This window comes from Trichoplusia ni, chromosome 15, assembly GCF_003590095.1.
Source record: "Trichoplusia ni isolate ovarian cell line Hi5 chromosome 15, tn1, whole genome shotgun sequence".
Lineage (NCBI taxonomy): Eukaryota > Metazoa > Arthropoda > Insecta > Lepidoptera > Noctuidae > Trichoplusia > Trichoplusia ni.
Genome location: NC_039492.1, coordinates 561,869 through 579,050, shown reverse-complemented (window position 1 = coordinate 579,050; position 17,182 = coordinate 561,869). Strand labels below are relative to the sequence as shown.

General features: G+C 37.2%; 1 protein-coding gene across 2 annotated transcripts in view; it reads left to right on the top strand.

Annotated features, from left to right (window-relative positions):
* Nucleotides 1–9,839, top strand: part of LOC113501181 (dual specificity tyrosine-phosphorylation-regulated kinase 2-like) — a 74,584-nt gene extending 64,745 nt beyond the window's left edge. For both annotated transcript variants that reach the window (XM_026882244.1, XM_026882243.1), the window contains exon 9: nucleotides 8,626–9,839. In XM_026882244.1, the coding sequence (XP_026738045.1) occupies nucleotides 8,626–8,827 (202 nt within the window). In that variant the 3' untranslated portion in view covers nucleotides 8,828–9,839. The remainder of the gene's footprint in view (nucleotides 1–8,625) is intronic.
* The last annotated feature ends 7,343 nt before the right edge of the window (nucleotides 9,840–17,182 follow it).

Genomic DNA, 17,182 nt, shown 5'->3' with positions numbered 1-17,182 from the left:
TTCTTTATTACCCAAGCAACCTTACTGAACTTACTATTAGCGAAAGCTCTAGTCTCTAACTTCGTCAACTTTGCACCTATCTCTAGCACGAAATCCATAAATCAATTCGTATCAAGTGCCATCATTTACACAGGCGTTAGTATTCGTGCTTCAGCCTATCGCTCTAGGTATATCGCTAAGCCTACTGGTTTAAATGAGAGGATTAAGAAATTAATGCATCCAATAAATACGCTCGGCCCAGCCTACCGATTGTGTAGTCTCAGAATCGAATTCCAGGCCAATGAACCATGTTTTAGAAAGGGATTAAGAAATGTATACCACTTTATACCACTAGCCACTGGCCGTACACGTTTGTATGACGCCAGAAGATATAAATTCAAAGTGTAATTAAGATGAAGTAATTTAGAACTAGGAAACTCTTATTTAATCATAAATCCGAGCACATCATTTATTTAAAGCGATTGCGTACCCATCTTTAATTACAAGTTGTTAAAAGGCCAATCTTGGTACATACATTATTTAAATGAGATATTGCAGGTATGCCACAGGTACAACGAAGCTTGTAAATCCTCAATTGAGTAGGTAAATCCGAATAAGATTATATCTCCAAGAAAAAAGATGGGATTGACATTGCACCTTTTTGGATCCCGAAAAACCCTCATACACCTCACACGTCATGCGACAAATTGGTATGACAGACACTTACCGACTGACTCCCTTGGGATTCGTTGTTTTGATTTTTTTCTTTTTTCAGTTAGCGCACTTCCTTTGACAAATTTTAATAATCTATTAAGTTTCTTGCCGATTCTTTCTCCTAGGAAAGACATTTTGAACCACGTTATAAGATCAACATTTTTTAACTGTCTGAAAAAAGAACAGTAAAAATAAAAATAGGTCCTGTATGAATTTGATTAGTTCACAATCGTACACATTTGCTACTTAAGCTATTCATTACAGATAGTGTACTTAGCATAAAGTCATAACAGACCTGACGTCAGAACCGAAGCTTACATAACAGTGATGTTCTGCGACAGTGCGTGCCGCCGTAATCAGATGCCGGCGGCATTCTTGCCGGCTTCACAGATCCTTATGTAGTTGTATAAAAAGTTGTCCGTCTGTACATCGTAGATGACTGTAAGTGATAGTTTAATGGGTTTCTTTTGGTAAAAGTTTGTCGAAGTAGGACGATGTGTTTTTGTTAATCTCGTTTAGGTATCTGCTATTCATTTGTATAATAACATGAGCTATTAAGATTAGGTTTTTGAAATCGTTTGCTGGCTGATCAGATAATATAATATAATAATAATAATAATAATAACCCCCCTATGGGACCACCTTGACGTGGTGGGGGGGCTTGAGGAAAGGCGTGAACTATTAAATGATCTCTAACATCTTGATCACACCCTGCTGCCCCAGGTAAGCAGGAGATACAATCAGCCAATAACACCTTGGCATAACCCTTTCCAACAAACGGTCCCAAACCTTCAAGAAGCAGAAGAAAACCCCTCAAGAAATAATAATTATGGTGCAGACAAGAAGTTCAACAAAACGGCCCCAAGTTCCCGGCGGGTCTAGCAGCAGCACTGGCAATGACGGAAGCCAGCCTGCAGCTCGGCCCAGGGGTGCGAAGAATCCCCGGGAGGCGATCTCTACCCGTCAAACGACTTTGGCAACGAACATGGAAACCGAAATGCAAAGCGATATGGACCGAAATTCGTTAACACCCTCACCGTTTAGCTTATTTGAGTCTCCGAGCTCATCTCCACAATTCTATCAGGTTTCATCACGGTCGAGTACCGTATCACCATTACTTGGGGATGTTGTGCAGGAGGCTAACGCCACTATATCCGCACCCGCCTCAGGTACAAACCGCGCGCGTAAAAGATGGACTGAAGAAATGAACAAGTTTATCTGGCGCACGTACCTCATTGCTACAAAATTAAATACAAGTAAATTATATTTAGATTATCTTTATCAGGAATTTTCAGGGAAATACCCACAAATGGAAGCATCAAGACAGAGATTAGGAGATCAGTGCAGAGCGATTGTTAGAAATAAATTACTGGCTCAAGATGTCTTAGACGGCATCAAAGATGAAGCTGCAATAGTTTTGCAACAGACACAGTCGGTCTCGATAGCACAGACACCACAACGTATCACAGGTCAACAAGGGCAGAGAAGAAAGTGGACTACCGAATATAATGAGTCAATTGTTCGAAACTACTACGAAATAACTAAACTAGGCGAAAGCAGATCCGCATACAGACAACCACTCCACCAAGCAATAATTGCAGAACACCCTGAACTTTCAGAAGTCAGTGAACAGCGTATTTCTGACCAATTACGAGTAGTTCTTAATAATAAAATGATAAGCGAACAAAGACTAAGTGAAATTCGCGAACAAGTAGCCAATAGTCTTAATATGGGACCAGTAAATGCTGCAAATAGCTTGCCAACTAGTGGCCCAACCGACACAGGAAACTGGCAAGAAACCGAGTCACCCATTTTAACTACACAAATTTTAGAGACCCAGATACCTACACCATTACATGAAAACATTGAATTGAACTTACACTTAGAATCAGATAAAATTAGAGAACAGTTTAGAACCTCTTTAGATAAGTTTAAAGATACGAATCCAACTATGCGACCTTACATACCTAAGCAAAAAACCTCACGAAAACAAGCCAAAATTGTTCAACTTATAAATACAGAAATTCTCCCACAACACCTTAAAGAAGAGCAAAGTTTCGAGACTTTCCATACTATTATTTATTGCGCCGCGTACACTGCAGCTGTATGTAATGGGACCAAAATACGGGAAGGAGATGACTCTCCTAACCTTAATAAAAGAAGAGTGCCTGCCTGGCAGAGACGTTTAAAGAAGAAAATATTAGAGTTTAGGAAAGATATTGGAAGAATGACCGAATACATCAGGGGTAATAGAAGCAATAGAATTATTAGAGTAGTAGAAGCAATAAAAAATAAGTACCGTATACATTCACAGCACGAAGAACCTAACACGAATGATGAACATTTCTTAGACACGTTAAAACAAAAACTTAATGCTGCTGCGAGCAGGCTAAAAAGGTATCTTAATTGTACGCTCCGAAAGACCCAAAACACTCAATTTTCAAATAATCAGAAGCAGTTTTACAGAAACTTGACAGCTAATACGCAAAACTATAGGCATACCGAAACCACAGCTTTAAGTCCTTCAGCAGACGATTTGTGTGAGTTTTGGTCTAATATTTGGGCCATTCCAGCACAACATAACTCAGAAGCTGATTGGTTACAGGCAGATTCTAACTTAAGAGATAAGATTACAGAAATGCAGTTTGAGCACATTCCTCTAGATATATTTATGTATGTACTAAAAAAAACACATAATTGGAAAGCGCCAGGAAGTGATCGTATTCATAACTACTGGTACAAAAAACTAACATCTATCCATCCCTTTTTGTACAAACATATTAATAATTCCATTCACACACCAGACTTAGTTCCAAGATTCATTACGCAGGGACTCACATATATGATACCTAAGGACACCGAACACCACAATCCAGCAAAATACCGACCTATCACATGCCTGCAAACAGTTTACAAAATACTCACAGCTTGTATTGCTGAGCTCATACATAAACATTCATCAGAAAATAATATCTTATCAGAAGAACAAAAAGGATGTCGTAAAAGCAGTCAAGGATGCAAGGAGCAGATTATAATCGACTCAGTTGTGATGAAACAGGCTATTGCTCTAAAAAGAGACATAAATACTATGTATATAGATTATCGCAAAGCATTCGACTCTGTTCCCCACAGCTGGCTTATTTACGTTCTCCGACAGTACAAAGTCCATCCCCAATTAATACAATTTCTTGAGAAGTCTATGCAGCAATGGTCCACTAGATTAAAAACTGTAGGTCATGTGTACACCGAAACATCAGAAATCCCAATAAGACGTGGAATCTTCCAAGGCGATGCACTAAGTCCTCTGTGGTTCTGTCTTGCACTGAACCCATTATCACACATGCTTAATAATTTAACGGGTGGTTACAATATTACTACACCTATGAAAAACATTAATCTCACCCATCTTATGTATATGGACGACATTAAATTATACAGCAACACTTCACAGTCCTTACACCTACTAGCTGATATCACACAAAAATTCTCTAGCGATGTTTGCATGGAGTTTGGCATTGATAAATGCAAAACATTATCTGTGAAGAGTGGCCAAATAATCCCCAATAGTTATATATTAGACTCAGGCGACATTATTGAACCGTTAGAACCCAATTCTTTTTACAAATATCTTGGATTTCAACAAGCTCGACAGATAAACCAAAAAGTAACCAAACAGGAACTTAAAAATAAATTCAAACATCGACTCAACGGATTGCTTCGGTCGCAACTGAATTCGCGCAATTTGTGCCAAGCGATTAACAGCTACGCTATTCCAGTTCTAACTTACTCTTTTGGTTTAATAACTTGGACACAAAATGATCTTCTTAGTCTACAGCGTATCATAAATACTTCTCTAACAACTCATCGAAAGCACCACCCAAGATCATGCGTGCAAAGAATGACCCTCCCAAGAGATGAGGGTGGACGAGGTATTATTGATATAGCTAATCTACACAGCAAACAAATATCTACACTTCGGCATTATTTTTTCGAGCATTTAGAACATTCCACATTACATGAAGTAGTTACAATAGCAGACAAACACTACACACCGCTCAACCTTGCAGACAGACACCCGCAACGGAAGGAACGGGTCATTGGTGCAAACGAAAAGATCGTCGCATGGCAGCAGAAGTCTCTACACGGGAGACATCGTCACGACCTGCAGCAGCCACATGTCGACAAAGTAATGTCGAACGCATGGTTGCGACGTGGCGAACTCTTCCCAGAGACGGAAGCTTTCATAATGGCGATTCAGGACCAGGTCATCGATACCCGGAACTATCAGAAATACATTATTCGTAACCCTAACTGCCCCAGTGACCTATGCAGACATTGTCGCGCTAGTCCTGAAACAATACAACACATAACTTCAGCATGTAGATCTCTAGCTCAAAGTGACTATAAACACCGTCACGACCAAGTTGCGGCCATAATACACCAACATCTTGCCCATAAACATGACTTCATTCTGAAAAAAGATCCGTATTATAAATATAAACCAGACGCGATACTTGAAAATAATAACTTCAAAATTTACTGGGACAGAACCATTATCACTGATAAAACCATTCATTTCAATAGACCTGATATAACATTCCATAATAAAATCAACAAAACCGTGTATCTCATAGATATTGCAGTACCAAATACCCACAACCTACAGTCTACGATTTCGGAAAAATTAAGTAAGTACCAAGATTTAGCAATAGAATTAAAGCGGCAATGGCACGCAGAAACCATCCACGTTATCCCAATAGTTATCTCAGCAACCGGTATTATCCCCAAAAGCTTGCGGAGATGCCTTGATATGCTCGACGTGCCGGAGCACATATTGAACACGCTGCAGAAGGCGGTCATACTGAACACATGTCGATTGACCCGCAAGTTCCTGACGACATCGTCAGTCTCCGCAGGTTACACTACCAATTAAACACTAGACGTATTTTTGCATTTGACTATGGTCCGTGTAATTAGACTAATTAAACCCCTTCAGAAGGGAGAAAATAAATGTAAATAATAATAATAATAATAATAATATACCCCTCGGGGCGAGTCGTTATCTCATCATGGGAATAACGCAAGACCAGAGGGCATATTAGTATGCTTTTTCAAACCTTGAGATATAAATAAAAAATGTATCTGAAGGTCTATGTAGGAGCATACATCCGCAGGGCAGCTTGTGGCGAGCTGTTTGTGAGTAGCGACACAACGGAACCTGAATGCCCCAGGGGGTCACTCTTTATGGGGACTCCCAGCTCTTTCTTGCCTTAACTGGCTGGCTAGAGAGGGGTCGCTAGAGCTATATGCTCGGGGGTGGAAGTGTCTAATGGCGTAATAACGAGGAAACCCGCTCCGGGTCCGTGACCCGCGATGGTGAAATCGGTGTCGCACCTCTCTACACCCCTAGCCGCTCGCACTGGTGTTGCCCACCTGCTGTCAATCGTGACGGTATCATAGGGGGCCCATCTAGTGAGCGGCGAGTCACCGCCTGCCAATTTGTTTTGCATTACCATGTGTAAAAAGGCAGGTGCCATAGTTCTCCGAATTATCTAAGGAACTGGTCCACACAACATGCCTCATTTTATAATAGCCTAATTATTTTTACATACATACTTGCAATAGTTTTGCATCTACTTTGGATTCTTCATGTCTGTTCTCCCATAGAGCGGAGGTGAATGATCCCTAGTAGATGCCCCATCACATTGTAGATTAAAGTTCTCAAGAAGGCCTCTGCGCGTTGGACCTGTGTCCCCGTGTACGCCTTTAAAAAGGACCGGGTCTCTTCCCATGAAGTTAACCCGTGAATTAAAAGAGATACAAATAATAATATATCCTGGGACAACTCACACACGGTTATCTGATCCCAAGCTAAGCTGAGCTTGTGTTATGGTAACCAGACAACTGATAAACTTACTTAAATATTTCTAAATACATACATATTATAGATAAATTACACCCAGACACCAGAACAAATGATCATGCTCATCACACATCATTTGTCTTGGGCGGGAATCGAACCCACGACCTCCGGTATAGCAGTCAGGGTCACTAACCACTAGACCAACAGGCCCGTCGATGGACAGACAGCAGCCAATTTTTTTTCAACGACATTCGAATTGAAATAAATATTGTTATTTATGTTAATTTAGTTGAAAATTAGTTATTTAGAATAGCTGTGTACAATTAAAACTGTATTCAACAATTTTATTAAAGGCTTGCCAGACAACTTACAAAAAGTCCGCGAAGTTATTATCCAGCTTTTATCTCCTCCGTTGCTTAGCAACCAAAGTTAAACATAATTACATCAGTTCGTCTCATCCTAGTTAATCTAGTAATCTCTGCACAAGCAGCTTGTATAACATCTTCGACTGGTGATTAACTCGCCTCTGTACATTCTTGCCGCGTAGGTGGTAGCTAGAGGATTATTAGGACATATGTATTATTTCCTAGTGTAGGGTATTGTACTATTGTGTGACCAACCTTTTGATTAATGCACATCCAATATAAGGTTGGTAATTTTTCAATGGGAGAAAAATTCAACCCCGGATTTTTCACTTTTTTTTATTTCTGTTCAAGATATCCTCACTAATATGTATGGATGATGGTTACTTTTCAAGGGTACCCAGGGTTAAAGGATAGACTTTATATGCGGGTAACACGGTACCGAGCAATATAAACACTCATGTTTTTGCGATATTTCATTGTGCGTACAACTTTTTATTCTCATTTTTATACAGCAAGACTTTTTTTATCCGTCTCCTCATTCCATTTGCGGCTGGTATCTGAAATATATAATATATATGATTACCTTACACAATCTCTAAGGTACTTGCATTATTGATACAGCCGTGCGTAGGTCCGACCAGTCCTAAAGTGACAGTTATCACCTTGATCCAGTTATCTTGTAAGTACTTCGGTTCGGACACCAGTTGGCCAGGACATGAGGCTTGGTAGATATCAGAATTGGACGAAATATTTGGAGGGCTTGTTTTTGTTGTTTATTTGTTCTGGGAAGTTTTGAGTAATTGGGAGAGGAAGGTGTCGATGTAAATATGTCCCGGAACTTCTACAAAACTTTTGAGAATGGACTTTTTATAGTCAATTTCCAAAAAGTTTTTTCCTTTGTTGAAAAACTCCTTTGTAACCAAACCCGAACCGGGAATCCAATCCAAAAATTTATGGAGAAATAAATAAAAAAACATTTCAGTAAAGTACACTCTAAAAGTTGTAAAGTCTATATTAATACACATTACACAGGATACGACAACACCATATATGGTCGACAAATATACAACATATCTATAAAACACCAGTTATCAACAGATTTAAAATAAATTACCTTGCACAGCTGTCGATTAAAAAAAATATTGTCTACATTTTCGTTCCATATAATATTTGAAACTAGTTTATTACAAATGTGTGCGATTTGTGAGAGGTTTCCGTCCAAACCTGAAGGGTTGACCAATCTAGGAGTTCCGAGGTTTTGCGCGCCGTCTGGCCGAGTTGCACTGGTTGTGATGGTTGTGCAACGTCTGAGGACTATAAATGGTTCGTGATGGAACATTTTCTGAGAATCCTATGAAATCCTATGAAACTGGTCGTGGATGTGATCGGTGATGTCAATTACGTACATAGACGTATAAGATGCGGTTGTTTCTTGCGTTATAAAATGCTTGTGGCTTACTAATCGTGAGGTAATCATGGTTTGATGGTTTTCTACGGAAAAGTAAATATGTTCTAGGTTTTGTACCGAGCTCGCGTATTTAAATTATATCTAATCTAAATTTAAATGCAATGTTTTGCATCTTTTTAATGTCAAATTTATATGTAGGTACGGGTGATAGAATTGGTTATATCTAATACGTCCTCCAATCCAATCCAACTATTGAAGATATTTGACATCTGCTTTAACTAGGAACCTCATTCCAGATGGGACCCAAAGCGACGGATCACCCCTACGGAGGCATCTCGCCACGAGTTCGTGACGGGCTGCCCGCTGGGCTCGGCGCTGGGCTCGGCGCCGGGCGGCATGCTGGCGCTGCCCCGGCTGGCGCCGCCGCGGCCCTCACGCGGGGCCCTGCTGCACTCGCAGTCCGCCGGCGACGTGGCCGCCATGCTGGGCCGCGCGTGACCTCGCGACCCCTGAGCCAGGACTGGCTTGCGGTAGACAGCTTCTTCTGTAGTGTAGACACTCCGGTGTGGCCTCAATGTTTATTATCACTTTATATTCGATCTCTTTTTTACTGACTTCTGAATTCGGTTGTTTCTTTTTTTGGTTTCGTTCGTATATAGGAAAACAAAACGTGTTTAAGTACATTTCGTTGTTTGTTAATAGATTTTCCTATGAATATGCTGACCTACATAGATGTAAGGTTTACGTACAATAGTTTTATTATATCATAGTCGTCATACCGCATAGGATCAGCCGTTAATGTCTTAAGTGAGAAAAAACTACATTTTAGTCCATGTTTAGTGTTGTTACATAAAGTAGACACCTCAAAACCATCTCTAAAGTTTTTGAAACATAAACAAAATTTAAAATCATTTCCAAAGTGTAATAACGGTGTTATCCAAAGAGTATATCATCACCGTTACCTAACCAACATGACGTGGCTCGATTTTAATTACCCGCACACGAAAGAAAGTCTTCATTTAAAGAGATGTACCAACAAAACCTTGACCATTCACACAGAAAACGCAATGTATAACGTACCGAATTGATTGACACTTACTGCCGAATTAACTCTTGCTTTATAATTAACAGCCTTGGAAATATCAACTTTGAACACAATCGGATCGTTTCCTGATAAAAGTGACGAAATTAATACGTACTCCAAGGAAAAGGTCTTGAGTCCATTGAAAGTATTTCATTCTCTATGAAGCTTTAATTGGCCTCCTATTGTACCGAAAACACGCAGTCTTCTACTAGAAAAACAAATGAAAATTAATTGTACTCCCATGTGTATCCAATTTCTACTATAAACTCAATAGACTTTCGTTGTCAGACCGTAAGTCAAATCATGATGCTTTAATATGTTACGCTGATATCGACGTGATAAAGAGATGACAACAGTTCATATCTATCACTAGCGGTTGCCCGCGACTTCGTCCGCGTGGTTAGAAGATATAAGTTGTGATTTATACCTGCCCTGTTTTTTTCCACATTTTCCATTGTATCTTCGCTCCTATTAGTCGCAGCGTGACGGTATCGCGTAAATAAACTAAAACCTTCCTCGATGAACGGTCTATTCAATACAAAAAGAATCATTTCATTTCAATTTGAATCAGTTGTTCCTGAGATTAGCGCGTTCAAACAAACAAAGAAACTCTTCAGCTTTATATATTAGTATAGATAGATGTTCAGCCATTGTTCTTATTACTATTATTATAACTTTCGTGAAGCGGATTCATAATTATTTATTTAAGGTTAATCACGCGTAGGTATTTGTTGGTATAGTCCACGGAGTCCTTAATCATGATCTGACGCGACTTCGTAACCACGACTCCTTTATGTGATATTTCATTGCTTATAATAATGTAACTTACAATACATATCAGTATTGTTGAAGTGCCAAAAATCATTAACATTAATTTTTAATTTAGTATTCTGTTAATATGTTAGAGGCCCACTAGTGAGACGTTAGAGAAATGTACTTATATCTAATATCATATCTTAATTAATATCATTATTCAGTGTTTTCGGAATCTGTAGTATTTGTGTTGTCGATAAGCGCCATATTTGTCTTGGTCCCGTTGACGTCTTGCGGGCATACAACCTCTTACAAGGAATGTTAAAGCGAGATGGCCCTATTGCCTTGTCCGTCTCTTTTCCACATTATTTTAAGAGGCTGTAGGCCCACTGATGTTGTGTCGACTGAAATATAGTACAAGTTCGGTATACGTTTTCATATCACAGAATGGCTCTATATAGTATTAACTATGTTTACTGCACCGAGTGATAAATGGAATTACATAATAAGTTGCAATTGTTTTGTTTTTCAAGTACTGAAAATTATTGCCAATATTTGCCGCATCATTTTAGCGACATCTGAAGTCGCCTTTGCTGACATGCTGTCGAAATAGTGACAAATAGAGTCTTTTACTCTTTGTGTTTTACTTTCGTAATAGAATTAAACAGACGAGTTATGATAATTTCATTTATCATGATTCGAATAAGGAAGCTTTATTGTCAGCCTTCATATTCAACATATTATAACAATACTTTGAATCTATTTTAAGTTAGATCGTATTATCAATAGCTGTCGTTCAAGAAACTTAGTTTATTCAGTTTTAACAGCTCAAATAAAAACTGAATTTACTTTTCTCTCCGGTCTTTGTGAATAAAGTCAAGATGTTGCTAAGTCGTATGGAATTGACATTTTATTTCATTATGCGACTAAAACGCACTTTTTCCGAGTTATGCCTTACATTCTGCAGAGGTGACAATAATCTAGAGAGAATGATTGTGGTTGGGAACATCGAAGACAGAAGATCGCTCGGTCGTTAACAAAGATGGACTGATCAAGCGAAAGACTCGTAGTCCACTAATGAGTCTTTGGAGTCTTTACGGTCGCAAGACTTGCGGTTCAAAGATGCGACTGACCGCTGACCATAATCCTCAGACATAAAAGACGATTTTTTTTACTTATGTCCATGTGTGATGATGTTTGTCATTTTAATTGTGCTATGAGTTATACAATGAAAAATAAGAAAGTTCAGTCAAATTACTGACTTGATTAAAAAAAAACGTTACTTACTTTTGTCAATTCCATACATTTTGCTAGAGATAGAAATGTCACCTATATAACCTGCCTCTAATATTTGTTTGAGATAAACCATTTGATAATACGATCGAACGTCTAGTCGAATAGTTAATTGTATAGGATAATAGTCAAAATCGGGTACTTAGCTGTAAATGTTCTAGATATTGTGATGTTGTAGGTTTTTGTATATTCATTATTACAATAGATAAGATATCTAAGCTTTAAATAACCAAAGTGTTGATAGTCAAGTAGTCGATTTATTTCTATTGTGTAGATCAATGTCTTGCGTATCTTAATAGAGTTTGCTGAAATATTTTAACAGCATTTTCCGAAATTGTTTTTTAACAAAAATGTGATATCTTAATAAGTAAGTTAATAACAAATTAACATTCGAATTTTTTAGGAGCGTTTTGTTTGCATTTAATAGATAAAAATTAAAGTATGAAATACTTATTTCGTAGTTTGATTGAGGTGCATACGATACGATGTGATAGGTCCAAAGCTGAAACCTCATTGTTGAAATCTCTTTTAGGACCTTTATAGTTTTAATAGCCGCCATTGGCTAGCTTGGTTTGTAGGATGCTTAATTATTTGTAAATTGCGCCTAAAATACTTTACTGTCAGTACTGAGGTACATAAAGTTTCTTGCCTGTCTACAAGTGACGTTTGTATGAGGGCGACCGCTGATCAAAATCCAGTTGTATGGAATTGACATGTCAAATCACGTGACTCTGCAAAGTAATGTCATTTCCATACATTTCGGCGCTATCTCTTGTATGTTAGTCACGTGTTTACAGGCTTTGTATGTTAGTGTATGTCTATAGTCGAACTTTCATTTGTTTGTTAGGATAACGAACGGACCAATGCTTTTGGTTCTGTAGCATTTTGATATTCCGACCTGTCTCCGCTAGATTTTGTTTGTGTACATCGAATACGTTGAGTTTTTAAAGAGATACGTTTTAGTATTTGTTATTTTATTTATACAGTACATCTTGATGAGTGATATTTTGCACGACCAACTTTGAAACACTCTTATAGCGGAATTGGAATTGATATTTCTTTTACGAGTCAGGTGACTTGTCACTTCCATTCATTTTGTACAATTCAATAAGTGTTACCAACTTTCAAAATATCACTCGCCTTAAGGATTCGTTCTTGTTTGGAAAACATGTCTTTTTATTACACCTCTTAACTTTCAGTCTGTTTTAATGTCTAAACTATTAATACGGCAATTAAACTTTAATACACAAACAGACATGTTTTCATTCATGATGTTTTGATAACTAGTCGTAATTTCTGTCTGGCAACATTACGTTATTAATAGAAGTTATAAATAAGTTTATAATAGACAAAATGTCTTTCTAGTTTGTTAAGTATTTGTTATTACTAGGGAAAATGGTCTAAGCAAGTGTAAATATTATAATCTTATCATGTTAGTAATAGGTTTAGAAAAAGCCAAACTGTGAATTGACCTAAGTACTCATTAACCTATAGATTTCGTGGCGGGTTGAGACTTACATTGCTTAGTAACTAACCATATATTGTTTTGTAGATAATTGACATATTCATACATATTCAAGTATCTCAACAATTATATAAATGTATTACTTAAAGTACCACATGGAATTTAATAGTGTCCATAAGTACCAGTTTATTTTTAACCGAAATGTCATTTTTAGTGTAGCTTCCGTCTGAGCTCGCCACTCCAGTGTTAGCAAAACAACGTGTTTGTGATTTTGATGAAAATAATAGAATTAGATAATGGGTGTTATACCTATGTATGTATCATTAACTACAGTGTATGAACAAGATGTATTATGTATTTATTCGTGAAACATATTTGTTCTAATTGAATCGTCATGATTAAAGTTCTTCCAAGCAGTTTTTTTGTTTTTCTATACTTTTACTTCCACTTTTATAATATGATAGTAATTTCAGGAATGGTCTAGTGATATGACTATTAATTAGACTGCTGTACCAAGGATCATCGGTTCGAAACAGCACGGACCAATATCTTACAAATTCATGAGCGTATTACAAATCTGAAATTTAGAAGGCATCACTACTTAAAGGCAGGCGTAGAAAACATCATTTTAAAGTAAAAAAACCGATCTAAGAAAAGTTTTTTTTTGATAGTTTGAACTCTGACTGACTCTTTATTTACTAATTATTTACTAAAACGGATGTTCCGCTGTCTGCCCATTTGTCAGTCGCGGTCACAGATGATGACAATGATGAAGATGATGAATTTCTATTTCCATTATAGCAACATATGATAAAGTTTCAGTTCGATAAACTTTGCTGTGCCCGACAGGGTCACAATTGTTTCTAAATGTTATCTTACCGCCTGTAACGGTACAGTATGGATTGCAATAAACGATTTTGATTTGATTCGAGGTTAAATAAAAGGGTTGGTACGGTATCATTAAGGTTTTACCTACCAATGTAAACAAATTAAATCACAGCAACTTACTGCACTATAAGTTTTATTACCCAAGGACTTCGGAATGCAGTCCATCCAAACAAGCCCAATAGCCTAACTAATACAGTTTAATCGTTGACCAACAGTATCACGACACGCAACTGGCATTTTCAGGCAACCAACGATTGACCAACTCACCGGGGACCAGATCTATTTCTCATGTGAAACAGTCAACCGGGTCGAGGATTAGGGAAAGCAAACACGGCCTGTACTATGAAACGGTAAAATAAACTGTTGTTATTAATAAAATTAAAATTGAACCCGGTTTTTATAAACTTTTGGGCATAAAAATGAATGATTTCTTCAAGCAGCTAGAGAATTTGTGAAGAAATGCAATAGGCCAATCATGGTTTATATGAGAATGTGATTGTAAGATTAGTTATTTTTTCTTAATATTCTCTTCGGTGAACGATGTTTATTTCCAGAAAACATAAATATACTTATAAGCTTGTATTAAATTGAGATATCATTATAAACTATGCATAGCGATATCTCTTCCATAACAGTCCCAGATTGAATGTTTAGCACACAGGCGGTGACATCCCCCTTCAACAGCGACAAACCTCATGGACACCCACTCCCTGGGGGGAGGAAATGGGTAGTGACAGACTCTTACTGACTAAACCTGAACCGCCGTGCTACGTCATCCGCATTTTTGTGTCCGTGTATGGCAATGTGCAATACTTCATATAAGCGACAAGCGTCCTGCTTTAAAATCTTAATAGTTTCTTAATCTTAGCGTAAAGGTACCTTGGTAGCAGGTCTCCAGGAGAATGTCCTAACTTGCGACACTTAGTGAAAGGCAGCTGATCCCATAAGCTTCAGTTCGGCTAGTGGAGCGGAACCTATTGGTACCGAGTTATACATAACCAAATGATTACAGAAGGTGAAGTCTTAAGACAGTATTAGGTATGTACTATGAAAATAATTTGTTTGAAAATACTCTGGGAATGTTTCAGTACTTACGCATTATATCCCACAGCGTGGTTATTGGGTGGTAGGGTATTATGTTCATAAGGGTCTAAAACACATATTGTAGTCTATAATATTAGGATTCTAATTGAATAGCCGACATATACAGAAATAAAGAAATTTCAAAACTGGTGTGAAGAACTAAATCTTTGTTTACGCTACGTAATAATTATTCTTAATTAACATTCCTTACATTTCGGCTCCATTATGTCTGATTAATACTCCATTTGTTTAAGTATTTAAAAAAATAAACAATCTTGACGTCTTTTTGAAAATGTTGCTTAATAAAAAACAAATGTAAAATAACATTTAAGATTACCAAATAAAATATCTAATGTATTTATTTATTAAATATGTGTTTGCGTAGAAAGAGTGAGCTTCGATTCTCCATTGAAGAAGAAGAATGGAGTATAAAATATAAACTTCTGCAACACCAACATTATATGTTGATCATGCTCGCACGGTAACATGGATGTTACATAGCATAGCGTAACATGGTCACTCACATTGACATGTAATTACATTACGATGCAAACTAATTGTCGTTGCATATGCTGTTACAACATAGAACCACGACTGCAGCTTACTGCAAGACAAAGCTAATTATGTTCTATTGTTGTGTAAAATATTTAAGTATGTAGCGTGATTTTTAGGGTGGCGTATCCATAGGTAATAATGAAACACCAGGTCTAAAAAATCATAGGAAAGCAGTTGAACTATTGACTGATAATCAATTTCTGATGAGTACGGTTGGTTAGGTCATACATTTAATGGATATCATTTACGGTGTTCTACGTGTCGCGAATCCGACTTGTACTTGATCGATTTTAAGTTTTAAGAAGTATGTCTAAAATAAAATAAAATGTAAGACCAGTTCGTGGCCAATAGTATGTTATCAAAATTAGAGTTACATCTTAATATGGATATTTCTTTCTGAATAAATAAATCGTAACGTAAAAATAATTTAAAAGTAAAACAAACAGGTATTCAAATTTTGGTAGGACGAAAGTTACTAGGTACATATGGATCGAAAGAAAAAAATATTTTTAAGTCATTTACTTAAGCGACCATTTCATATTTGATGTTCAAACAACAAAAGCTTGTTAAACGCAAACAGCACTTAACCGCGGTCCAAAACAAACTGCATTCAATAAACACAGCTATAATTAAAATTATCTGCGTTAGATACAATCACTGCGAAAATCCGCGCATTGTTGAATAATGGTAGGTAATAGTAGATAATGGTAGATATCATCGCGCTATTGTGCCATGAGTACAAGCAGATTCCGTGGCGGAAGACTGCAGTTTTTAGTACAATTATTGTGGCATTCTTCAGCACTGCAATTGTGAACGTGGTGGGAATTAGACGAGTTGTATAAGCAGGGAAAGGGGGTGTTTCGTTTTCAATGAAGTTGGAATTTTCTTGTTGTGGATTTAATTCTATAGTGACTGGGTTTTTGATTTGAGTCCATGGCAGATGGCAGCTATATTTTGTAGGCTCGGACATTTTTTGTGGCAATGTCATTGTCTGCAGCATGAGGTTACCCATAGTCAAGACAAGACGTTAGTCTGACAACGTATGTATCGAAGTCTAGTTGGACCCGAAGCTAGTCGGCTAATCCCGACAAATACGCGTCTGTAAACCGTTATTAAATCAATAACTAGATAAGTATAAATCCGCCTTATGAAAGTTATTATAAAAAATAATAATCTGTTTCAAGACAAAATTAATATTAAACTATTAATTTAGATGCAGAATCAAAATATTATGTAAATAACAAGAGACAATTTCGTTATTTGAAAGTGAAATTTTATTAAGAATTCATCTTTTTGTAATATTATAATTCTTTCATCATCATATTTCTGTGAAACATATTTTACATCCACTTTTTGTCAGATCAATTCAATATCCGATACAATTTGACTGCACTGATAGATGAGTGATTGCGGTCACCACACTAAACCTACCGACCCCAACCGGGAGGATGCGCGTTCTATCTCCGCCCAAATTAAGCGTTTCTGTGATTCACTAATGCTTGTCCTGAGTCTAGGTGTATCGGTGATTTTAAGGACTGTGGAACTCTCCGAGGTACAAGGATTTAATTAATTAGAAAAAAAAAACACAAATAATATATTTACAACTTCATCTACAGCGGAACTACTGCGTAAGCAGAACAAAACTCGATCGTAATAAAAACTTTAAAAAAATTCAACTCAAAACAACAAGAACGATTAAAACTGTTTAAAGAAAACAAGGGTTTTAGATAAC